The 26,555-nt window shown below is 35.9% G+C and overlaps 3 protein-coding genes across 7 annotated transcripts; 2 read left to right on the top strand and 1 right to left on the bottom strand.

Annotated features, from left to right (window-relative positions):
• Nucleotides 1-4,402: 4,402 nt before the first annotated feature.
• LOC110876987 lies at nucleotides 4,403-5,692 on the top strand. The gene has a single exon (XM_022125145.1). The coding sequence runs from the start codon at nucleotides 4,403-4,405 to the stop codon at nucleotides 5,690-5,692; it is 1,290 nt and encodes a 429-aa protein (XP_021980837.1).
• Nucleotides 5,693-5,721: 29 nt separating this feature from the next.
• LOC110876986 lies at nucleotides 5,722-9,589 on the top strand. The gene is made up of 6 exons (XM_022125144.1): nucleotides 5,722-6,127; nucleotides 6,244-6,502; nucleotides 6,657-7,565; nucleotides 7,687-8,060; nucleotides 8,121-8,251; nucleotides 8,606-9,589. The coding sequence occupies exons 1-6, from the start codon at nucleotides 5,722-5,724 to the stop codon at nucleotides 9,587-9,589; spliced, it is 3,063 nt and encodes a 1,020-aa protein (XP_021980836.1).
• An 11,060-nt stretch (nucleotides 9,590-20,649) lies between these two features.
• LOC110880254 (GBF-interacting protein 1-like) lies at nucleotides 20,650-26,337 on the bottom strand. 5 transcript variants are annotated; one of them, XM_022128836.2, is made up of 10 exons: nucleotides 25,828-26,337; nucleotides 25,068-25,111; nucleotides 23,894-24,041; nucleotides 23,255-23,387; nucleotides 22,665-23,170; nucleotides 22,284-22,587; nucleotides 21,933-22,206; nucleotides 21,729-21,824; nucleotides 21,188-21,643; nucleotides 20,650-21,094 (listed from the first exon to the last, which is right to left on the bottom strand). In XM_022128836.2, exons 1-10 carry the CDS (start codon nucleotides 25,997-25,999, stop codon nucleotides 20,774-20,776), a joined length of 2,454 nt encoding a protein of 817 aa, XP_021984528.1. In that variant the 5' UTR covers nucleotides 26,000-26,337; the 3' UTR covers nucleotides 20,650-20,773. The 5 variants fall into 5 exon arrangements, with proteins under 5 accessions (XP_021984528.1, XP_021984532.1, XP_021984531.1 ...); XM_022128840.2 differs by having other exon boundaries at nucleotides 21,750-21,824; XM_022128839.2 differs by having other exon boundaries at nucleotides 21,933-22,194.
• Nucleotides 26,338-26,555: the final 218 nt, after the last annotated feature.

Here is a 26,555-nt window from a genome sequence, read left to right as displayed (position 1 = left end):
AACAAAAGGATATTTTATTGTTTTGGGGTTTGGGCTATGTTGGTTAATTAGGTTTTTTCAATTATATCATACTTTATACAAGTTTGGTGTTGTAAAAGTTTGTGCTTATAAAAATTTGGAATTTTTAATAAATTAAAGTATCCTATTTTTTAGGGTATCCCCTTATTTGTTCAGGTATATCCTTTATATAAAACAAAAAAAAGTAAAAATTACACTACGAATACGTGGTTGGGCCGTAGCCCGTGAAACCCCTCCTTATCCTATACCTCCGCCACTGAAACGTACAAATTAAAATAGAAAATAAATAACCATAATTACCTATTTAAAGATGGAAGATACACGGGTGGAGACACTCATGACAGGAAAGTAAGACCGCCCGTGACATTGATGACAGAAACACCGTCAAAGCTGTTGGCATTACTATAAATATGGGTGTTTCAGACAGTGGGCTGATCTCATCGGAACTAAAACACTGACCGTCGACCGTAAACCATGAAAGTAAAACAGAAAAATAGGAGTTGCAAACAATCTTAACTATATAATAAAAGAAATCACTTTAGGGACACTTGTCATTTTATTAGGTCATCTCTTATAGATAGTTATTATTTTAGTTTAATCTCTTTTAGTTAATTATAGATAACTCTCCTATTAAATATTATTTAGTTTAATATTTTATATTATAGATAACCCTCCTACTAAATATTATTAGTTTAATATCTTATGAATAAATATTATTAGTTTAATTTCAGTGAGTTTTATATATTCATAAATCTTAAGTATAAAACGACTTATTTCACTCTTCCATATTTAGACCATGCACACTTTACTTTGTTATTTCACTTTACTCCATATTTAGATCATATACTCTACTTTAGCTCAATTTCTTTATAGTCTATTTGGTTAACTTTATACTCAGTATTTCATATCAACCTCCCTTTTTGTAGTGTTGTTTGTCACATTTGTAGCGTTGGTTATCGATCCATGATATAAAAACAAATTATGTTATCAATTGAAACAACCGATGATGTGAACATCTATATCTATATACTATATAATAAAAGAAACCAATATGTGACACGTGTTATTCATTGGAGGCACCTATTTTGGGGGTTTTCCGCCTTTCTTTTATATTTATTATATAGTATATAAATTAGATTTTTTTTACTATTATTAGTATTTTTATTATTTATCAAATATATTGATTACTTAAAATTTATATATAAGACTTTATCCAAAATTATATTTATTTAATACACTATTAATCCAAAATTATATTTATTTAATATACTATTAATCTAAAATTACATTTATTCAACTCGTGTAATACATAGAGTTTTAAAGATTTAACTTTTTAATTATTTGGTATATAAATTACAATACACGAGTTCTTAAAAATATAATATTTTTTTATTATTTAATATATTAAATTATATTTATTCAACCCGTCTAATAAATGAGGTTTTTAAAGATATATTGTTCTATTATTTAATATGTAAAATTACATTTTTTTCGACCCGTGTAATACATGGGGTTATAACCTAGTAAAAGAATAAATGAAGTTGAAATAAAAGGGGTTAAAATAGGATATGTTTGATATATAGTTTGAAGGGGAAAAAAAGGAAAAGTGATTCTAACATGGTGTTAAATTCTTATTGGAGGAAAATATATAATAATAAATGTATTAGAAAAACATCATTGGCCGACGTTATTAAATTCGTGTAAAGTAGGAAATTGACATTTTGTAAGCCTAAAAGAAATTCATCCTGAAATTTGAGAAGTATTTTAGATCATATATTTCTTTAACATTTCCGTAATATACACATATGTATATAGTTGATTTTAAACTATGTATATTTGTATAGAAAAAATTACAAGTTCTGTCCTTTAATTATATACATTTTTTTCAGGCGGTGTCCTTTTTAACGATTTTGACATGTTTTACCTTTTATAGGGAATTTTGTTGCAAGTTACGTCCTTTAAGCCTAACCCAGTTAAATTTTTCTGTTAAATCTTATTACACATGGGTAATTTAGTCTTTTTACTTATTTAAAGGACAAAACTTGTAATTTATTCTTTAAAAATATTTCAAAAAAATTATATATATATATATACACACACACATATAGGATTAGGTTCAAGAGTGAACAATTTCTTGAGAGTGAACTGAGTGAATTAATCTTGGCCCTTGATCATTTTTTAGATTAAAAGGGCAAGATTGACATTAGTCAAGTATATTTAATTAAAATCCCTTAATTTTCTGATCTCTTAACTCTCTCTCTCTCTCTCTCATTCATTTTTAAATATTTTTCATCATTTCTTTATCCATAGATTTTGTTTTAATTTTAATTTTAATATTGTTTTTTTTATTATCCGTATATACAGATATCATAATATATTGTTTTTAACTTTTTATAATTTTCAATAAATATTGAAAAAAAGTTGAGATTGAAATTGTAATTATCTTTTGGCATTAACCTTTTTTTTAATATGTGATGAAGTTATTTATTTTTGCATACACGTGATATGTTTCATTTTCATTAATTTCATAATTTTCATATGAATCTACTCGTGTGCATGCATAATATATTATATGTTGTTAATATACACACATGTAACCATTTTTTAATATAATACACAGGTGTATAAAAGACTATACACATGTGTTATACTAACAGTTGTGTATCTTGTATAAACTGATAGTTAACAAGACTGTACACATGTGTATAAATTAACAGTTGTGTATATTGTATAAACTGATAGTTAGCGAGACTGTACACATGTGTACAAACTAACATCTGTGTATCTTGTATAAACTAATAATAGCGAGACTGTACACATGTGTATACACTAACAGCTGTGTATCTTGTATATACGAAAACTAGCGAGATTTTAGGGATTTTGATTATATTGCTTAATAAATGCAATTTACAAAAGACGCAAATACCCTTCTATCAATTAATTTAAAGGGAAGTTACAACATTATAATTACAATCTTACCATTGTTTAAAAATCACTAGATGGTGTAATCCAATGGCCCAGATTAGTTCACACAGTTCACTCTTAACCTAGTGTTCACTCGAGAACCCTACCCTATATATATATATATATATATATATATATATATATATAACAAACAATACATATATTATCTCTCCCCCCCTCCCTTCACCTACCACCACCGTCTTCACCAACACCACCATGTGGCGCCGCCACCACCATCTTCACCACCACCGTCTTCACCATTCAATCATCATTCCAATCGTTAACCTAAATTAATAACCGTATCTTCAATGAGGATAAAATTCAGTTATTACAAGCAATTTGCAAAACATCAATTACAAAATTCATTTAATCAATTTTTAACCTAAATTCAGACTAGAAATATTACAACCTAAATTACATTCGTAACATCAATAACAGTATAATTAAATGACGAACTACTACATTTCCTGAAAAACAAAACAGTTTATATGTAATTGGTGAAATTATGAACGAAATTAGATAGCAAATTACCTTAGTAGCAAGGTATTCAAGCACAGCAGCGAGATAAACCGGAGCACCAGTACTGACTCGTTTCGCGTAGCGTTCGACCTTGAGGTACTGGCCGATCCTACCAATAGGAATCTGCAAACCGGCTTTAACGAACCGTGTGACCGGTTTCGTATTCGGACCGCCTGCTTTCCTTCCGGCAAATCCTCCGTCCCTTTGGCCAATTTGAAGAACCCACCAACAAAAATGTAACACAACTATACTGATCCCAATTTCAAATATCAATTTATACCGATCAATTCATCCATTTGTTCAGGGATATCCTTTATATCCTTTTTTTAGGTTATCCCCTTATTTGATCAGGGATATCCTTTATATAAAACCAAAAAAAGAAAAAAACACTACGAATACATGGTTGAGCCGTAGCCCGTGAAACCCCTCCTTATACTATACCTCCGCCACTGATACGTACAAATTAAAATAGAAAATAAATAACGATAATTACCTATTTAAAGATGGAAGATACACTGGTGGAGGCGCCCATGACAGGAAAGTAAGACCGCCCGTGACATTGATGACAGAAACACCATCAAAGCTGTTGGCATTACTATAGTGCTCGACGAAGAGACCCTCATCGGAATAGCGGGCGGGGTTTACGTGACCGTCTGTCATCTGGTTTACCCTTCTCCCTATTCGGATCAGAGGTTGATTCCATTCGCCTCTGGGGCTGGTTTTTCTGGGTCTTTTCTTGTTCTCTGGGTCTACTCGGGTTCTGATTGCTTAGCGGGTCTGTTACTGATCGCGTCTAACGTGTTAGAACAGCTTGATTAGTACGAATCCCGTTAACCTCTTAAGAACTTGTGGTGGGTGCCGGTTGGACTGGGTGTTTCGGTTTTGTTCGGATCCGGCTGTCATGCTAACCAAATTCTTTATTTCCAACCTCCCTGAGGGGTGCACGCCATGGGAACTTAGAAAGTGTTTGGAAGGTTTCGGGGAATTGTCTAAAACTTTTGTCGCTAAGAAGAGAGATAAAGGAGGAAGCAGGTTTGGTTTTGCTAGTTTCGTGGATGTTAGAGATAAGAGTGCTCTGGAGAAGGAGCTGAATGGTGTCAAAATGGGATTATGCAAGCTCAAGGTAAATATCGCCGGGTTTGCCGTGGAAAATTCAGGGGTTAGTGTTCAAGCAGGGGTGAAGAATTGTAACTCGGGTTCTTCTGTTGCGGAGGAGAAAAGTAAAAGGTTTAACGTTAGAGATTCCAGGTCTTACCTTGAGGTACTGGGCAAACTTAAAGTGAATAGTGATAATGTTATGGAGTCCGTGGGAAGCTCAGGTAATTGTGAAAAGGTTTTAGTGGTGCCAGATAGAACTGTTGCGTTTAAGGAAGTGTTTGGGGTAGCTTTGGTGGGTAAAACTGTGGATTTGGAAACTTTGATCGATTTCGATCGTCTTCTGAAGATAGCCGGTACCGAGTACGTTAGGTTGCAATACCTGGGTGGCTTATCTATTCTTATCTCTTTTTCGGATGAGGAGTCGGCTAGAAGGTTTCTTGACGCTAAGGTTATTTGGGGTCCGTGGTTTTCCAAACTTGATCCATGGAATGGTCAGTCTCTTCCCCTGGAACGAGTGGCTTGGTTGAGAATTCACGGAGTCCCTTTGTATATCCTTGAACCTGACGTCCTTGATCAGATCGGTGAAATGTTCGGAAAGGTTCTTTATGTCCCGAAGCTTTTGGTGGAGGAACAAGATCTCTCTATGAGTAGGGTGGGTATCCTGGTAGGGGAATCATTCAGAGTTAGAGAGGTTGTTACTCTCAAGTGGAAAAACCGGTGTTACAGGGTTATGGTGGAGGAGGAAGAAGAAGAAGTTTGGGTCCCCGATTGTTTAAAAAGTTCTGTTGAGGTTTCTTCCGGCGAGGATTCTCCTTTGCAGTCGTCGCCGGTGATTCAAGTTCCGGTGGATCATTTTGAGGAAGCTAAAGGGTTTAGGCATCTGGACAGTCAGGAGGAAGGAGAAGGGTCGGGCATTGCTATTCCCAAAGGTGACTTGGGAAAGGGAGGTAGTTTCGATAAAGTGGCAGGTGATTTTGTCTCGCATGTTCCCGAGGAGAGGTCTTCTTCCAAAAAGTTGGGTGAGGAGCCGCAAAAAAATATTCTTTTTTCATTCCAAGAAGAGATCGAGACGGTGCAGGAGAAGATCTGGTAGGACCCACTCCTCTCCACCTAATATGGATCATGGTGGTAATTTGGACTCAGTTGAAAAAGCCAGGCCCATCAAGCGGAGCGGACCAAAGTTTCAATGGGGCCTCTGATCCTTTTTCTATTTACCGGTTACTGGACCAATTTAATAAAAACTGTGACAAATTGAGAGAGGTTCAGATCCCAAGTTCCTCTGATAAGGAAGCTCCGTCTTCTCATCAAGGTGGCTGTCAGTTTGATTTGAATAACGTGGCTTCATCCAAGGTCTCCAAGGGTTCTGTTTTGGGGAATTCTTCAGAAATCTTTGGCGATGGAGGTGAAGTTTCTGGTGAAGCTTCGTTAGTGGATCGGGAAGTGGAAGCAACAGTAAAATTGGGGAATCAACTGGGCATGGATCTTGATGCTGCTGGAGGTTTGGTAAGAAACATCATCTTGGGCAAAGGTATTAATGAAGTTTCGAAATGAATTTTCTTTCATTAAATGTTCGAAGTCCGGGGGGAGATGAGAAAGCCAGGTGGATTAAAGGAATCAAAGTGAAATTTGGGATTAATTTTATAGCTTTGCAAGAGTCGAAATGTGCTCCTCGTTCCCGTTTCGATTTGTTTAAGCTTTGGGGGGGTAAGAATTTTGAGGCCGAGTGGGTAGATTCGTCTGGCCTTTCGGGAGGCCTTATCTGTATTTGGGACCCTAGTATTCTTAGTTGTGATGGGGTGGTTAAAGAGAATAATTTTCTTATCATCAAAGGTAGGTTGAAAGGTAGTGGGCAAAAGGTGAATATTGGTAATGTGTATGGCCCTCAGGATATTCAACAAAAAAGGTGTTGTGGGACAGATTAAAGAATGAAAAGGTAGGGGCTGAGGGTATGTGTTGTTCTTAGGAGATTTTAACGTCGTTCGGACCCCGGAGGAGAAGTGCAACTCTAGATTCAACCATCGATGTGCAGGTTTTTTTAATGATTTTATTTTTGACAGTGGTTTATTGGAATACAGCATGAAAGACAGAAAGTTCACTTGGCAGTCGAGTAACGGGAAAAAACTAAGTAAGATTGACAGGTTTTTAGTGTGTCTGGAGTTTTTTAATTCATGGCCTGATGCGTGCTTAAGGGCTCTCCCGAAGCTTTTGTCTGATCATTGCCCCATTGTGTTGGTTTCTAAGGAGAACAATTTCGGCCCTAAACCTTTTAGAGTTTTTGACTCCTGGATCGGTCAGTCAGGTTTTGATGAAACGGTCAGAGACGCCGCCAACTCGTTCGTATTTGAAGGTCTGGCTGACCTTTTTCTTTTAAAAAAGTTTGAACATATCAGGAACCGCGTGAAAAAATGGAGAGATCTTATGCTTAAAGAGGAAGGTGAAAAGGAATCCAAGGCGAGGGAAGAGCTAGACGAGTTAGAAATTTTATTGGAAAACGGGAGTCTCTCGGAGGAAGATGAGTGGATTCTTGCTGAGAACTCTAAACTTATTAAGGAGATTGAGCTAAATAAGTCGAAAGATATTAAACAGAGATCCCGGGTTAGATGGGCAAAAGACGGGGACGAAAACTCCAATTTTTTTCATTCTTTGGTCATTTGTCGGAAAGCTAGCAATCTTATTCATGGGTTAAGGATCAACGGGAATTGGTGTTCTAAACCGTCAGTTATAAAGAAGTTTGTTTTCCAATTTTTCCAAGACAAGTTTAGTGAGGAGTTGGTGAACCGGCCGGAGTTCTCGTGTGATAATTTCAGGAAGGTGAATTCAGCAGAGGAGGAATTTCTGGTTAGGGATTTCAGTAAAGAGGAGATTAAATCAACTATTTCGGAGTGTGGGAGTGACCGCGCCCCCGGGCCGGATGGTTTGAACTTCAGATTTCTTAAACATTTTTGGATTTATTTGAGGACGACTTCGTTAGAATTTTGAATGAGTTTCATGTCGACGGGTCGGTTAGTAGAGGCTGTGCCGCGGCATTTATTACTCTTGTTCCGAAGATTATTGACCCGGTGAGCTTAAGTGACTTTCATCCTATAGTTTGGTTGGTGCCATTAATAAGGTTGTTTCCAAAGTCCTTGCCGATCGCCTCAAGAAAGTTCTTGGCTCGATTGTTTCGGTCAACCAATCCGCTTTTTTGAAAGGAAAATTCATTCTTGATGGGCCTCTCATAATCAACGAAGTCATTAATTGGATTAAAAAGAAGAAGAAGAAAGCGTTTCTGTTAAAGCTTGATTTCGAGAAAGCTTATGACAACGTTAATTGGGGTTTTATTTTAAGTGTTATGCGTCAGATGGGATTTCCTCCTCTTTGGTGCAAATGGGTCTTTGGGATTCTCTCGTCCGCCAGAGCCGCTGTTCTCGTCAATGGAGCCCCAACTTTTGATTTTCAATGTCAGAAAGGAATGAGACAAGGTGACCCCCTGTCTCCTTTTCTTTTTTTGTTAGTTATGGAATTTCTGTCTTGTTGTGTAGATAAGGCGGTCGAGGTTGGTGCTATATCTGGGGTCCAGCTTCCCAATGGTGGTCCGACTCTTTCCCACCTTTTTTACGCGGATGATGCCTTAATTATTGGGGAGTGGTCTAAGGAGAATGTTCTCAATATGGTCAGGATTCTTAGATGTTTTCACTTATGCTCGGGGCTTAAAATCAACTTGGCTAAGGGGCTGTTTGGTAGCCTCTTAATGACCATTCAGAGGTTACCTCTTAATGGTTTAAAACCTCTGAATGAATAAGAGGTAACCTCAAGTCTGAATGGTTAAGAGGTAACCTCTGAATGATAAATCATCACATATCACATTCTTCTACCTTCTCATTGGTAAAATTCTTTATGGTTCCATTAAGAGGTAGCATCTTAATGACCATTCAGAGGCTACCAAACAGCCCCTAAGTCTAATATCTATGGTATTGTTGTTGGTTCTCCTGATGTTGATGAACTGGCTAGTTTGGTTGGATGTAAGACGGGCCAAATTCCTTTTGTTTACCTCGGGATTACGGTTGGTGTGCATATGAACCGTATAGCGAATTGGAGACCGGTTTTTGAGGTTTTTGAATCAAGATTATCTCTTTGGAAGGCCTCTGTCCTGTCTATTGGGGGTAGGGTGACTCTTATTAAGTCTGTTTTGGGGTACAAGGCTCCGGTGGGAGTTTTAAATAAGTTGGAGTCGATGATTAGAAAATTTCTTTGGGGTGGCTCGGGTGGAGATAATAAACTTAATTGGGTAGTGTGGGATCGTGTGGCTTCGCCTATCAATTGTGGAGGGCTCGGTATTAGGAATCTTGATTCCATTAATAGATCCCTTCTTCTCAAGTGGGCGTGGAGGTATAAAACAGAAAAGGATAGCCTTTGGGTGAAGGTCATTTCGGCGGTTCATAATGATCGAATGTCTTGGGATCTCCTCCCGATTGTTGCTTCTTTGGGTGGGGTTTGGAAAAATATTACTAAGGTGGTGGCTTGTCCGATTGTGGCGGGTGACAAGCTTAGGAATTTTATGAGGGGTAATGTTGGGGATGGATTCGGAATTTGTTTTTGGCTTGACCCTTGGCTGTGTAATAATGCGTTGAAAGATTGCTTCCCTAACCTTTTTAGATTGGAAAAGGATAAGAAATGTTTGGTTCGTGATAGGATTGTCCGTCCGATTCAGAACCCGGAAGCTAGGTGGGAATGGAAGCATCCGCCCGATTCTAATGTTGAATTAGCTGAGTGGCTGGATTTAAATTTGAAGCTTCGTGAGGTTGGTTTATCGGAACAAAAAGACAAATGGTCATGGTTGGGGGATGAGTCGGGAGAGTTCAGTGTGGGATTCGTTAAGCGCTTATTTGATAAAGATAAAGATTTCAGTTCCAGGTATGTGTGGGAATGGCGTAAATGGGTTTCGTTAAAATGCAACCTTTTTGCATGGAGGGCCGAACTAGATAGACTTCCGACTAAGGTGGAGCTTTGAAAACGCAATAGCACTCTTCCGGATGACGTCTGCCCGTTGTGCGAGTCCGAGAGGGAGTCCGCTTTACATCTTTTTACGTCTTGCCAGTTTGTTTCGGTTGTTTGGATGAAAATTTCTCAGTGGTGTAGAGTTCCGGGCCTGTTCGCTTTTTCGGTTAGAGATATTCTTGAATTTCATAAATTTTGTGGTCTTAAAGGTTGGCCTCTGGTAGCTTTTAAAGGGATTGTCAGCATAACATATTGGCAGGTTTGGAAAGTCAGGAATGATATGGTTTTTTCGAACATATCTCGGAAAGTTGAGGAAGTGGTTAGTGCGATTAAATCCATAGGTTTTCTTTGGTTTAAAAATAGGTCTAAGTTCAATGATATAACATGGATCGATTGGTGTAAATTTGTTTAGTTGTGCTTGCCGCCTTTTTTGGCTGGGCCTGTTGTTAATGAAGTTTTCCTTTAAAAAAAGGGAAGTAAAACAGAAAAAGAGGAGTTGCAAACAATAAAAGAATAAATGAAGTTGAAATAAAAGGAGTTAAAATAAGATATGTTTGATAAATACTTTGAAGTGGAAAAAAGGAAAAGTGATTCTAAGACCGTGTGTAATGGGGCGTTTTTTTTTTTAAATTTTTGCCCGAAAACGCCGCATAACGCCCACCCCCCCCCCATTACAGGGGGCGTTTTAGGGCGTGTTTTTCGAAAAAAAAAACCCCTCCGGCGTTTTAAAAATAACGCTTAAAAAGATGGGGGCCACCATTTTCGACCGTTCTCGAACGGTAACATTCCTTTATTTATTTATTTATTTTTTTAATTTAAAATATTCCCCACTATATATATTTACCCCACATTCACACCATTTTTTATACAAAAACTCACTATCTCTCCCACTTTCTTCCAACTTTTATAAAAAAAACCCACTTTCTTCTAATTTTTATACAATCATGCATCCATACCGCCCTCCTTTTGGTGTCCCCGCTAGACCCGCAAACCCGAACACAACCCAACCGCAAACCCCGTACAATCTTCAAGACATGGACCCGAGCTTTTTAACTTACGCGGCTTACTTGAGTGGCGCCCCTCCGTTTGTTCCTCCCACTTTCGGCTATGGTCAAGCCGGCGGGTCTCAACCGTCACAACCCGAAGCCGAACCCGATGTGGAAGTCGTACCGGAGACGCAACCCGAACCGGTGCAAGAAACATCGAAACGCGGCAAAAGGTCGCATAAGAAGAAGGATAAGGACGCACCGCGGCGTACAAAAAATATAATCAAATGGACGAAGGAAGAGGAATACGCGTTGACTCGGGCGTTTGTCGACATTTCGGAGGACGAAGAGACCGGTAACTATTTTATATAAATATTATTTTACTTACTTTGTTAATTTATTTTTTAACAAACAACTTATTATTTTTTTTTTTTTTTGTAGCAAACTTTCAAACGGGCCCGGTTTTTTGGGATAGGGTTCGTGCACTCTTCTTTAGCACGTGGGGTCAAGGCGAACATCGGGACAAAGACTCCATTTCTAGCAAATGGACCGACATCAACAACAAGTGTCATGCGTTCCAAGAAGTCTTTCAACGTAACTACGATAATCGGCCGAGCGGTGAAGGTGACGTGGGGGTTTTAACGAAGAGTTTGGAGGAGTTCGAGAGGACAAAATGCCCTTTCACGTACTACAAGTGTTGGGAGCTACTACGAAAAAGTCCAAAGTGGGCGGTAGTTAATCCAATGACGTCTAGTAGTAGACGTCGGGCTAAAAGGTCAAAAACATCATCCTCCGTTGACCCGTCAACTCCGACATCGGATGCCCGCAATGTTGATTTAAATGAGGCGGTGGACGTTGACGAGGGCATTCAAGAAGAGTTGGTCCGACCCACTGGTAGAAGAAAGGGAACGGGGAAAAAAACGGTCGAGTCGTCTTCCGATCTCGAGTTAAAGGATGATTTCGAGGAGATGAACCGTCGTCTCCAAGACATTCGCGATCTCGGCCACCAACGTTATGAGATTATGAAGGAACGAGTGGCCGAAACAAAAAAATTTAACGAGATGCAAGAGGCGAGGCAAATGGAAAAGGACATCGAGTTTTTGTCCAAACCTATCGACCACCTACAAGGTGATGCGTTGATCCTTGCGCAAATGCGTCGCCAAAAAATTAGAGAAAAATATGGACTCTAGATCATGTTATTTTTTTATGTTTTTTTTTTATTTTTTTCAGCTTTTTTTCTTTTTTTTTTTAATTTTCGGTTTTTTTTTTCAGTTTTTTTTTATTTTTTTTTCAAGTAATGTAATTTTATTTTTAAATTAATGAAGTTTATTTTATGTTTTAAATTAAAAAAAAATAATTGTGAAATGATTGTAAAATGATTGAATGAGGGTTATTGGCATAATGCCCCACTACACCACTTTTGCTATAATGCCCCCTTGCTGACTAGGACGCCACGTGTCGTATAATGCCCCATGGTGGGGGCATTATAAGCTTCTACCACTACACATGATCTAACAGGGTGACAAATTCTTATTGGAGGAAAATATATAATAATAAATGTATCATAAAAACATTATTGGCCGACGTTATTATATTCGTGTAAAGTAGGAAATTGACACTTCTTGTTGGACGACTCATCCTAAGACCATGTGGTTTAGTTAATAATTCCATTACTTTTAGGCGTTTTTCGTTATATGGTAGTCTAGTTAGTAAGGAGGTTTTATTGGGCGTTTTTACAAAAAAATATATAATTAAAGTCAAAGTTTATAAATAAAAACTTTGAAAATTCAAAATAAGACACTTTTAATGTGACGGATGGAGTATTATATTAAGAGACTTTGGTGTGTGTGTGTATATATATATAGAGGAAGGTTAACGTACATCACGTACGATAGGTAATTACGCACGTTCATTTTAAAATCACGCACGTTATAACTCAAAAATCAAAAATCACGCATGTTGAAACACAATAAGCACGCATATTGAAAACATTAATCACGCATGTTATATAACAAATCACGCACGTTGTTGTACGTGAAGTACGTTAAGCCATAATGTACGATATATTTTTTCTATATATATATATATATATATAGGGGAAGGTTCATTTGAGAAGAAAATTTTATTGAGAAGAAAAAGAATAAAATGGTACAATTGTAAAACATTAAATAGTTTTTTTTCTCATCTCATTTAACATTGTGTTTGACTAATTAATTAGTCATTAAGACTATAATCCTCCACATTAAATATTTTTGCCTACACACATCAAAAGTTATCCTACACATTTCGAAATTTATCCTACACATAATGAAATTTATCCTACGCAACTCATAATTTATCCTACACGCCTCGTATTTATCCTACACTATAAATGAATTTTTATTTTTATTTTTTTGTGAAAAATATATATCTTAAAAATAAGTTATAAATTTAATATAATTAGTTATTAAAGATGAAACTACCAATTAATGATGTATGTAAGTTTACTAATATACCCTTATAGTTACATTAAGTACAAATATTAAATGAAGTCTAATGAAGCATTTCTATTGGTTGAAATTTCTTCTTTTTTCTTCTTACAAAGAATTTCTTCTCATTTGAACCCTCCACTATATATATATATATATATATATATATATATATAGGGGAAGGTAAAAAAAAAACACTAGTTAACGCGAGAACCCGAAAACTAACTAAAAAAGCCTAAAAAAAACATACCAAAATTTTTTATTTTTATTTTTTTTACCAATTTTCGCTAGTTTTTGTGTATAAAGAAAACTTTTTTTCAAAAAAAAAAAATTGTAGTGGACATGTGTAATAATACACTATGTGTAATACAAAAAAAAATTGAAAAAAAGTTTTTTTTATATATATATAAAAATAGCGATTTTTAATTAAAAAATTGTAAAAAAAAATCGTATGTTTTTTAGGTTTTTTTAGTTAGTTTTCGAGTTATCGCGATAAAAGACGTTTTCATTTGAACCTTCCCCTGTATTTGTGAACTGGGTGAACAAATCATGGCCATTGATTTAAATCATCAAATCGTAAAATACACTAGATCAAATCCTGACTATTGATTTACACTTGTGTATTGATAATCAAGGGCTATGATTAGTTTACTAGTGTTCACTATCAAGAGGGTTGTTCACTAATGAATTTAACCTTGTATGTATGTGTGTGTGTGTGTGCGCGTGCGCAGTTTGGTTATTTTCGGTTTTACATATATGATAAACCGAAACGAAACAAAAAACAATAACCGAACCATTGGTTATTGCTTTGATTTGGTTTTTTCAATTCGATTAATTTGATTATTCGGTTTTATGCTCAGCCGTAATGTTAGTTGTGTGCAATGGGCTCTTTTTAATGGTAGGTTAAAACGAGTGAAGTGGAATTTTATAATCCTAGTTATATATTTTAAAGAATTATAAAAGTATTGGAGTTTATAATGTTTAAAAAGTATATTATTGTTAGGGTGCTAGCTTCAACTTTTCTTTGAAATTAAAATTACTTTAAAATTTTTCTTTAAAATTATAATTACTCTTAACCTATTTCACCCAAGCACATCCATCGTTTTGTTATTCGGGGATACACATATATAAGATCGGGGATATGTATATCTAAAGCATAAGATTATACGATCATACTAACTAAAATCTCACTTGTAGTAAAAACTACTTATAGGATCTAGACTTAAGGATATAAAAGTACGGTTTTGATTTCAAAAGAAAATTTAATAGCGTGCATTTAGGAAAACTGGATTTTTAATTAATATGAAAAGATAAATATTTAAATAAATAATTTTTATAGTTAAATTAGCTATATATAAAATTGTGAAGAGTAGAAGTTTATGACATGGCCTGTACTTCTTAAATGATAGTAAGAAGCTTTGTGGAGAGCTACAAAACTCAGTTTTCGTCCAATCTTTTTCTCAGCACAATAACAATCAAACGGATCAAGTATGTGCGTTTAAAGCCTATCTGATTGTATTATATGTGTCTAGTAGTAACCATAAGAATAAGTGCATATACAAAATATTTAAGATTTTCACAAGTATTTTATTATATTTGCATTTAAATTTCTTTTTTTGGTTGTATAATCTTGTTTTCTTTTTTTGGTTGTATAATCTAAAGTACGAGAAATTAGATATTAAGATGATTAGATTCAAGTGCATGTGCACTGCCAACTCTATTTTCTGGAGTGATTGACGTTTCCTATTATGAACCTTTATAACATTTAATGAAAACTGATAACATTTAATAAAAAGTTATCACATTTGAAAAGACGAAACCAACCCTCTCTTTTATTTATTTTTTTCATATATATATTTAAGGTATCTTAATATGGGTGTAAAGAAGTTAAAGCCTTCATGAGATACTTAGAGATCATTTCACTATAAAACTTGAATTAGCTTACAAATAAATTTATGGGAGTAAAGAAGTTAAAAGCCTTCATGTAGGGCTGTAAACGAACCGAACGAACACGAACAAGGCTATGTTCGTGTTCGTTCGTTAAGGAAATTTGGATGTTCGTGAACTGTTCGCGAACACATGACGAACAGAAGTTTGTGTTCGCGTTCGTTCGTTAAGGAATTTTGGTTGTTCGCGGACAGTTCGTGAACACTAACCACGAACGCAAACGAACATAAACGGACACAAATGAACATTAATTTTGAAAATTAAACAAAGGCACCGTTAAGGCCACATGTGTTATTAGTTTTTACTAATTTTTTAATATAATTAGTGTACTGAAGTAGTGAAGTGTAGGAATTAGGCGGGAAAGGTAAACAAAAAGAGAGGGAAAGAATACTTTTGGGGGAAAGTAAAAAATTAATAAAACATTAAAAACTTTTAGAAAAATAAACATAAAAAAACAGAACACGAATGGACATAAACGAACGAACATAAACGAACATATTACCGAACGTTCACGAACGCAGTCGAACGAACGAGACCTTTGTTCGTGTTCGTTCATTAAGCTTATCAAACGAAATTTTTTGTTCGCGTTCGTTCGTTAAGCTTATCGAACGAACATAAACGAACTTCCCGCCGAACGGTTCACGAACTGTTCGTTGAACGTTCGGTTCGTTTACAACCCTACCTTCATGAGATGCTTAAAGATCATTTCACTATAAAACTTGAATTAGCTTACAAATAAATTTTGTTTGAGAAACAAGTTTACTTTAAGTTTCACATATTGAATTTGAGTAGAGTTACGAGCCTAAACAAGCTCACTCCTGTAATTTTACGTGATGTATTTAGGAAAATTGAATTTTAATACTTTCGTCTTTGAGTAGACTCACGAACCTAAACAAGCTCACTCGTGTTGTAATTTTATGTGATGTATTTAGGAAAATTGGATTTTAATACTCTCAGCTTTGACATATTGGCCGACACAACTAAGGAAATGCTTTGTGTCAGTCTCAATTTTTAACTTATTTTTCCTCAGCGATTCCATACTAACTAAAAGTTAACCCAGTTTGTTTTGCTAACGTGTGGCAGTCCACGTCATTAAAACATTGTCACATAAGAAGTACTTATTTGCCACATAAGCAGCCCCCATCAGCAAAAGTTTGACGTTTTTACCAGTGGCGGAGCTTGACCAAAAGTTTTGAGGGGGCGTAAAGTGATGAGACCCAATTTTTTTTCCTATCGTTATGTTTCGGGTCGGGTCGGCTATCGATTCGGGTCAGGTCAAATAATAATAGTTCCAAATAAAACTAAAAAATTTCATTCATTCCAGTCCTTACACATAAAAATTTGTGATTAAGTTTATTGTGTGTTGGGTAATCTAGGGTTAAACAAATAAGAGTTAAAATATATTTACAAAACTACTCATCACTTATATACAAAGTGGTAACAAACTTACTTTAATTAAATTGTATAAATATTTAGGATATACAAAGTGGTAATAAACTTTACTTTAATTTATATATTGTATAAATATTTAGGAAAAATAATTGGGGGAGGCGATCCTATATAATTTTTAAAATTTCCGGACGAAAAATCGGAAAATATACACTTCTAACCGAAACATTGGGGTGGGCGGGTGCACCCCCGGGCAATAACTAACCTTCGCCTCTGGTTTTTACAACATAAGTTGTCCACGTCAACAAAAACTAATTGAGTTAACTTTTAGTTATTATGGGATCGATAAGAGAAAATAAGTTAAAAGTTGGGACTGTCAAAAAACATATCCTTAGTTAGAATTATTGCCAACCAATAGTCAAAGTTGGGATTATTCCAATTTTCCATGGAAGTAATATAAATTTGCATGATGAGAATATTACTATATATAAAACTATAATAAAAATAGTTGAATTGTTATAAATATATATATATATATATATATACACACGTATATATATACGGTTAGAAAATCCATTTTTTTCCTACAAAGTGTACATAGTCGTAAAATACCACAATTTCAGCCATAAAACGCACGTAAAACCCACAAATAACAGAGTGAAGAATACTAAAACACAATATCCAAACCCTAACAGTCCATAAAAACTTCAAACACACCATCGTAGAACTCTGAATATAAAATACAACATTATAATCAACATAAAACACACTAATATTAGTCATTCAATAATCAAAGCTTTATCATCCAAAACACAACACAAAACCTACAAATATGGTGTTTTAGTAATCTTCACTTTGTTATTTGTGGGTTTTGAGTGTGTTTTAGGGTTTAACATTATGGTGTTTTATGACTTTTTACACTTTGTAGGAAAAATAGACTTTGTAGCCAACTTTCACGCTTATGGTTATCAACAATATAATGTTAATGTATCTCATTTCTACAGTAAAATTAATTAATGAAATATCAAATCTCTTTCTCATATCATTTTGCTATTATGTTTGTTTTATAACACGTTATGAAGCATGAAAATTACCAAACCCTAATCCCCTTTCTTGGTTTTCTTGTGAACATCAGCCACAACGCTAATTTCTATTGTCTGTAGGGATGTAAACGAATCGAACGAATACGAACAAGGCATTGTTCGTGTTCGTTCATTAAGGATATAATGTGTTCACGAACGGCTCATGAACACTTACCGAACGAGATTTTTTGTTTGTGCTTGTTCATTAAGAAAGGAACGTGTTCACGAACACAGATAAAATCGGCAAAGACAGCAGTGGCTAGAGGTGGATGGTGAGAGGGAGCAACGCTAGACCTTGAAGCCCTAATCGTTGAACGAAGGTCGATAGTATTCTTTTCGATGTGAATAATGAAAAGAAAAGTGGAACGGTGCATATATAAGGTGGAGATAAGGTTTCCTATTTTATTTGTTTGGGTAATGAGATAAATAAGAATTAAAGAATATGAAAAATTTAGATAAAATAAATAAATGCTAAAAAATCTTTAACAACATAAACAAACGAACATGAACGAATGTTCACAAACACGTTATCGAACGTTCACAAACGCAATTGAACGAACGAGACATTTGGTCGTGCTCGTTCATTTAACTAACCGAATGGAATTTCTTGTTCATGTCTGTTCATTAATCCGATGAACGAACGTAAATGAACTTCCCGCCTAATGGTTCATCAAGTGTTTGCTGAACGTTCGGTTCGTTTACGGCCATAATTGTCTGTAAGGCTAATGCGGATCTCCATCATTTCCTCTAGGCATAGTCCTCACTCAAGCTACATGAAATATTCGTCGCGATTCGACCCACCATAGCCACAGATCGATGCCGCTCGATCATCATCATAGATTAAGAATGGTTCTAAGGTAATTAGTAGTCTGCTAATTGCTACCCATGCCATATGTTTGGAGTTTTGAACCATTATTATAACTTAAATTATGTTTGGAAAGGGATCATATGGCGGCTGGTTTATGCATGGGGCCTGCTAACCCAAACCTTAACATGGGGGGGAGCATGGATCATACAGTTGCTTTCTTCCAATTATTTTAATTAAATGCCATTTAGTCATCAGTCATAAATATAGTTAGGTTTTTCCCTTCAATGCGACTCTGCATTTTTTTTTAGTTAAAGGTGACTGATAAATTATATTAATAATTGTAAATATATGAAAAATATTTTGATAACATGTTAATTTATATTTTAATTGTGTAAAAAAAATAGTATACATACTGTGGATCCGTTTTATATATATGGTTTATAAAGTTATGAGGAATTGAACTTTTTTTTATCAATTTACATAATTACATGTGTTAATATTATCGTTGATAACAATATAAATTTTGAGCTATTGCTTGAGATATGAATATCGATACTTTCTAATGCTATGAGATTGTGTATTTGTTTTTCAATATCTACAGATCTTGATCTGTATTAATAGGAAAACATAATCAAAGAGATACTATAATTGTTTCATCACTTTATATTTGTTACAACTTAGAAAATCCAAGATAAAACTGATATTTACCTATTGCAATCAAAATCATATTCAGGTATTTCTTATACAATGTATATTTATGTAGTAAGTTGATTAATATACAAAAGGGGGTGGCGGCGCAACTTGTTGACCGACTACCTGCCATTGCTTTGTAATTGCCCTTTTTCGTGTGGCATGATATTTTAAAAATTGAATTTTTGATACATAAATCAAAAAAAAAAATAAAAAAATTGATAATAAATAATCATAATTTAATAAAAAAAAATTAATAATTATTTAACTAGTTTTTTTTTCAGTCGCGTGTTGCGGCGAAACGGAGCAAATAATAATGTAAAACAAACGTTATTTAAAAATGTAGTATGTTGTTTAGAAAGCCAAACCGTTAGAATCGGCTCAGTTATCATCGTATCATTTTACGATAGCAAATAAATACTTTATTTTTGAATATAAATTCGCTTTTAATAAAACTTATACTACTCGAGGGTAAAAATTACGCTCAACTACGTACTTAAGTTTTTAGAAAAAAAATTAACAATCATAAGTTATTAAAGAAATATCAAATTAATTGATAAAGTAAAGATAGATTTAAAAAAGGAAAAAAATATTATTAAAAACAAAATAAATGATAAAGGAAATATGGTCTTAGAAAAGGGGAAAAAATAAATACGTTAAAAGCTAAAAGTAAATAGAAAAAAATTAAAATATGTTAAAAGTTAAAAATAAATATTAAAAAAATTAATATAATAAAACTATTCATGCTCCTTTGAAAACTATATATATAATAAAATATTAAAAAGCTATATATTAATTTAAATTTGAAATTACTATTCATAGTCCTTTGAAAACTATATATATAAAATAAAATATAAAATTATCATATATTAAATTTTACTTGTTGGATAGTTGCATTGATCGAATTTGCTAACACTTGATTATATAGCTACATGTATTGAAATAACAATAATATTAAAAGAATATGGAAAGCATTGATGAATTTAGTTTCGTATGCCCGAGAAAATAATGACAAACATGAAGCTTATTTTGACCGTGCTTCATTCCTTGAAGTGAATATTGGACGTAACTATTGAAATTGTCATGATATTCATGTTAATAACGAGATCGACTACTTGATAGACAGTGGCGGATCTAGAAAATTCGTATAGGGGTAACGTTTCAAAAAAGGGGGTAACAAAATCGAAAAAATGTCAATTTTTTTCCAAAATTTACACCACCATTGGAGCGTTAAAGAGCAACAGGGGTTACCCCTTGTAACGCTATAGGTCCGCCCCTGTTGATAGATTTAATCGAGAACAATATATGAAAATAATGAAACTGAGTGAATCTCCGGGAATAATATGTGGAAATGATGAAAATGATATAACATGAAACAAACATGTGTTAGCGAGTATCCTAAATTGGCCGACTTTCCGCCTGTAGCAGCGCGCACCGCACGCTCGAACGTGCGGGTCTCATCCCACTAGTTTTAACACTAAAGATGCATAAAAATTAAATTGCAAGTTTGAGAAAGATAAAGCATATCTAAGCTTATAGGAAGTTCTCTTAGAATTATTTATTGAGCTTTAAAAATAAAACTTTAACCGTAACGAGGTCGAGCTCGGACTCAGCGAACGTTAAGACTATTTTATAAAAGCAAAAAAGTAACGATGGCCAGTGTGTGACGGGGGAGGGGTTTGTTTTCGCTATAAAAAAAGGCGAGACAAGAAACAGCATCATTATGCATAGATAGGGGAAACTTGTAAGGTCCGTTTTTCATAAACAAAACGCTTCTATAACTACTTTTAAGTCCCCATACAAGAAAAAAGTCATATCATCATCGTTTCAAAAGTTCCCTGTCCAATTCAGCTGACTCAACTGAGGCTGCTGCTGATAACCAACTTGGGTTCCCGGAGCTCCTGCTCCAACACCAACATTCCCCCCCATATGATGCGCGTTTGCAACCGCTGCCCCCTGTGGAGGAGGATGGTACAATCCCGGAAATTGCATATGAGAAGACTGCGCAGCAGCCGCATTGAACGAAGCATGCCCAGTGTGTGATGGCATATACGCCGCATGTGGTGATTGTCCCGCCATGTTGTAGTATGAAGCTGATTGCATACTAGGCATATCCCTAGGATTCATCCAAAGTTCAGATGTCTCCGCCTGTTGTAATCCATTAACTCATGTCACTCACGTACATATAAATATATAATATATTTATACGTATGTTTAAAAAAGGCGAGGAGGAAAACAAACCTGTGGATTTGGAACATAAATATTCCCGTCTTTGTACTTGAGCCGAGAGGAATCATCTAACCCAGACGCGCTTCCCACAACACCAGGAGTATTTAACGCATATCCCGTAGGACTAGTAAAGTTCCCGAACCCGGTAGGACTGCCAGCCTGGACAGACTTGTACTGTGGAATGGCGTATTTCAGCCCGTTTGCGCTTACATGCGCTGAGTTGGCACCGGCCATCATCAGGTAACTATTACCAGTAGACGGATGGGGGGAATACGTAGGGTTGTTAGAGTACCCCGGCATAACCATTGGCGGGACATACACAGGGGATATAAACTGGCGGTAAGGCATAAGGTTTGCGAAATGAGGAAGATGAACTTGCGGATACATTTGCGCCGCCACTGGAGCTTGTTGCTGTACCATCGGTATTGTCGTTGCGGGAATGCTGTTAGCCACATGAGAATTAAATCCCTGCGAAGAGAACATACAAAATTAGTCGTTTATTGTTTTCCACATAGGCTAAATAACATAAGTATATGTTCGTTAAAGACACAACCTCCTGAGGAGTTTGTAACACCTGACCCCGGAGAGATTCATCGCTAGCTGGCCTGAAATACGACATATCATATCCGCTCTGAGAATCATACGCCTGCTGTAATACGATATCCGACTCCAAAAATCAGAATGTTGAACAAAAAAATTACAGATTAAATAGTAATAAGATATTATGGAGAATGTGAAATAAAAAGAATCCACTAACCGAGAAACTTGGCAATTCTGAAGAACCTTGTTGTTGATGCGTCTCTGAAGGAGCATAAGACGGGCTGCTGTGCCTAACCATACCGATATTGGTGTAGTTTTCCATGTTTTGTGGACTTGATGACTCGACCTTATCAGTCAATTGTGGTTCAGATGTCCTTGAACCGGGAGAAACTGAACCGGAGCTTTGTTCGTCTACCAACTCAGCTGGTTTGCTTCCGGAAGGTTCATCAATAGAAGATTCCGGTGAGCTAGCCGATAAACTGTCATCCAGTCTAAAATGAATTCAAATCAGTTACTAACCACTAACCAGACATTAAAATCAATATAAGTTTTATCGAGATTCACCGACCTTGCCAAAGGTTCAACATGTGATTCATCAACATTCTGGGGTAAATCTGAGTCAACTCCCAAGCTGCCAAAAGTCAACCGGCAACGGTCAGTCTCCGAGACCCGAATATGTGCTGCAATGATCACATTCTGATCCTCGTGATTCTGCGGTAATTCTGGCTCAACTTCAAAGCTGCCAAAAATCAAATCCTTAGAATTTTTGGCGGGAGATGATGTGGATTTTTTTGACGTTCCGATAACCCCGACTTCAATAACACTCGGTTTCTGACTTGATTTTGGTTTCCACTCCTTATTTGCTTGAGGAGCTACAATTTAACAAAGAGTAGCTCAACGCCATGTTACCCTAAGAAACCGATATTCAGAAATAAAACAAACCGCATACCTTTGTGGTGAGTCACAAGTTGCTGATGTGGCCTGCTACCGTACTGATTATTAAAGGACCGTCCGCTTGGCACAGATTCCACCACATTGGACTGAGAATGTTGGTCGGTCTTGGATGTGGCGGGAAAAGATCTAAAATGATCTTTTGAGTTTGATACAGAAGTGGCCTGCACGGATCCCAACTTGGTAGGATTTTCTGACGTGGCGTGACGGCGAACACCAACAGGCCCGATTTCCCGTTTTATGGCCCCCACATTTGCAGCTGGTCTGGATGCTAAAGATGGTATATGAACCGGGTCAGAAGATGATGAATAGACTCCGATTACTGAACTGTTGGGTGATGTGACTGAATCGTGTGGTTTTGTTGCCACCTGTACAGGTGGAGTAACGTTTGAGACCACGGGTCTCTTACCACTTGCAGTCAAACTAACACCTTTTACTTGTTTAGATAATGAATCAATCGGCGGATTCACAACTGGTTTTAGGGTTTTGGAATCCTCAGCTGAGCTGCATATGACAAGTGTGATAAATGAAATAGTTAGAAACCGATTTTAGTAAAATCATGTTTTTCGAAAAAAAAAGTGTAATTACCTCTTTTCATGAGCGGTTGAAGTTGGTGGCTCTTTAGTGGTCACGCTTACTGAGCTTTTAGCAGAAGGTTTTATCTCATTTTGACTAATTCGGTTGTCCCTCACAACACGAAACTGTCTAGTTCTTCCTGCATCTAGTAAAATCCAACAATCAACAAACACCAATACAACAGTTGACAGTTATTCCTAAGCAAGCTTTTTAGATCAACATGTTAGTTAAACTTGTTTTTGTTAGAAATTTTAAAAACATTTTCTACATTACATTCTGTGTGTTTTGGGTCGAAATTGATATAGATGAAATAAGATGCATACTCGGCCCGGGTGACCTATTAAGTAGTTTTAATCAGTGGCGAAGTATAGAAGGGGCGGGAAGGGGCGCCCGACCCTCCGAACTTTTCGCTCAGTAGTGTTATATAGGTAGTTTTCATATCGAAATTTTTGGGTATATACGTTTTCGACCCCCCGGTTCTATAGATATTTTTTTGGTATATACGTTTTCGACCCCCCCCCCCGTCATTCAGGTCAAGCTTCGCCACTGGTTTTAATATATGTAATGTAAAAGTTCATTGCTTGAGTGGCTTCCACAAACGTTATCCCGTATAAGTCAACAACAAAGTTACAAAAGCAGAAACTAAATTACCGGATATGTTACTCCGAACAAAACCTGCTCTTCGAAAAGAGCTACGATCCGAATGTGTATTGGGTTTCATTCCTTGAACTAGTTGTTCAGTGGGCTTTTCAATGGGCTTTCTTGGCCTTACAGGCGTGGGCCCCTTAATTGGTGTAACCTGAAATAATGTAAGTTAATAGAATATATTCAAGCCTTCAAAAATACGAACCATATGAAAAAGAAAAACGATAACTTTAAACATGCGATATAGAAGACCTGTAAAGTGTAAACCATAAGTCCATACCATATGCATCATACATATTAAAATGAATTACGAGATGATCTAAATATTAACTTGCAGGAGACTATATTAGATGAAAAACTTTTGTTCATACGATTCATAAAACAAGTGAGATTAGTAAGCATCTCGAGCAAACGACCTACCGTATACAAAAATCATAAGCACCAAAAAGTTTAAACCTTCCATTCTTTAATGGATTAGTATTATGTAATATATAAACAAAACTTGGTATCTGTGTGCTACTAAAACCAAGAAAACATATAAATCAATGAATCATCGTCATCATCATCATACTTAGTAAATCCCACCAATAGCAAAGCTAAGGTAGGGTCTGAGGAGGGTAAGATGTAGACAGCCTTACCTCTACCCCGCAGGAATAGAGAGGCTGCTTCCAGTGAGACCCCCGGCTCGATGGTAGTTTTGTATCAAGCCTTGGACATAAGGCACACAACACTCGGCAATTAAGACAAATGTAACATAAGAAAGCATAGTTGTTAATAGTGGTGGACGATAGCGTCAAGCTACCTATACGCTACGTAGCGATAGCGATGAAATAGTGGGCGCTATTTTCTGTGTAGCGATACACTAGAAGATAATTTTAAATATTTTATGTGTATTTTATCAAAATACGCTGTTTTCATATGTACGTTTAAAAAACGAAAATTCTGCTATTTTATAGCCACATATTATCACTACTTATATTTAAACAAACAAAACCTATAATCTAATCGCATCGCCACGCTAAGCTTTATAGCGAACGCTATGCTCGCTATTAACAACACTGTAAGAAAGGGCCTATGAATAGCGGTTTAAGCCATTAATCAAGGTCTTAACTTCAAAGATATACAAAAAAGAAGAGTGACTATCTATGTGAAAGACATTAAGCATGAAAGTAAAAGATACCTCCTTCTTTTTGTCTCGTTTCCTCTTAACTTCATGAAACGGATCTGAAAAGAACAGAATGTAAAACAAATTATAAGTGCTTGCAGAAATAAAAAGTCAGGTTATCATTAAAAGCAATTGAAAATGAAAACATCATCCGAATATAACATATTACAGAAACTATACTCATGCATTCGAGAACTCTTAACTGCATTTAACCATAAACATCTATTTCAGATAACATATTACAGTTAGATACTCCAATCACACAAAACTTTAACATACTACCGGGTGTAGCGAAGCTTGAGATTTCCGACAGGGGGGTCGAAAACGTATATACCAAAATATTTCTATAAAACCAGGGGGTCAAAAACGTATATACCCAAATATTTCTATACGAAAACTAATCTCTCCACTACTGAGAAAAGTTCGGGAGGGGGGGGGGGGGGGGGGGCTCCCTCCCGCCCCTACTATCCTGCGCCCACGACAGTAATAAGCAGCCCCAGTTGAACAATCTTTGGTGAAAAGCATATAAACTTAAACAGATTATTACTAACTTATAAACTTAATCAAACCCTAAAAAGAAGTCTGTTTCATATCATAAAACTTGTTAATCAAACGACATTCCAATCCCCCTAAGTCGCATCATCAAAGTACAAACCCTAAACACAATACAAGAACAAATCTTGAAATATTATTCAAACAATTACATAAAGATAACAACTTTCTTTAAAGAAAACATAAAAAGAAGAAAAGAAAGGGGAAATCATTGAAAAGAAACCTTGATTTAACAATTTCTGAGTGGTCTCATTAGGGTCCATGTTGGTTTCTTTAAGGGCAACGTAAATATCAGCATCGGAATGATTACCAACGATTTCTTTGATGGATTGAATGGTTTTACGAACACCGGCTGATAAATTGTGGGTCCCTTCGATGCGCGAACCAGAGACCATTTTGTAAAACAGAAGAAGAAGAAGAAGAAGCAGATGTGTTGTGCGAAGGGATGTATGTATGTATGTATCAACACAGACACATATCAATCAATGAATCGAAGGAACGTCTGAAAAGGGTTACGAGGAAAACAGAGAACGGCAGAGTTTGACGAGCGAGGGTTTTGGAAAGATGAGATGAAAAGGGGGGCAATTTGTCCTATTTTAATTTTCCAATTTGGGGGTTTAGGTTTCGGATGAAATTTTCCCCAAATTAGCGCCTTCCTTCCTTCACAATCTCTTTCCTAGGGTTTTTTTCTTTAATTTTCCCCAAATTTCATGACAAATTTATTTTGATTCTTGAGTTGTATATATAAAATATTGAGTAAAGTGTAATTTGTGTCCTTTTGTTAAATATTACTTGAGCCGTTTTAAAGAGGGGTATTTTGGTAATCTCATAACCCTCCACTATCAACGCCTGCCACCACCCACCCCTCCACCATCACCGCCTGACACCACTCTCCTCACCACCTACCACCCCTCCACCATCACCACCCTCCTCAACACCATCACTACCTGC

This window comes from Helianthus annuus, chromosome 9 (assembly GCF_002127325.2).
Source record: "Helianthus annuus cultivar XRQ/B chromosome 9, HanXRQr2.0-SUNRISE, whole genome shotgun sequence".
NCBI classification, from domain to species: Eukaryota; Viridiplantae; Streptophyta; class Magnoliopsida; order Asterales; family Asteraceae; genus Helianthus; species Helianthus annuus.
This window is presented reverse-complemented; position numbering and strand designations above follow the sequence as displayed.

Excerpts from the sequence above, each read along its gene's own strand:
- LOC110876987 (XM_022125145.1), top strand. The coding sequence starts at position 4,403 with ATGCTAACCAAATTCTTTATTTCCAACCTCCCTGAGGGGTGCACGCCA.
- LOC110876986 (XM_022125144.1), top strand. The coding sequence starts at position 5,722 with ATGGTGGTAATTTGGACTCAGTTGAAAAAGCCAGGCCCATCAAGCGGA. Across the intron at positions 6,128-6,243 it reads AAACATCATCTTGGGCAAAG|CTTTGCAAGAGTCGAAATGT; the intron begins GTATTAATGAAG and ends TTAATTTTATAG. Across the intron at positions 7,566-7,686 it reads ATTTATTTGAGGACGACTTC|TTTGGTTGGTGCCATTAATA; the intron begins GTTAGAATTTTG and ends TTCATCCTATAG.
- LOC110880254 (XM_022128836.2), bottom strand. The coding sequence starts at position 25,999 with ATGGTCTCTGGTTCGCGCATCGAAGGGACCCACAATTTATCAGCCGGT. Across the intron at positions 23,171-23,254 it reads TCAACCGCTCATGAAAAGAG|CTCAGCTGAGGATTCCAAAA; the intron begins GTAATTACACTT and ends TGTCATATGCAG. Across the intron at positions 21,825-21,932 it reads CAGAATTGCCAAGTTTCTCG|CAGGCGTATGATTCTCAGAG; the intron begins GTTAGTGGATTC and ends ATCGTATTACAG.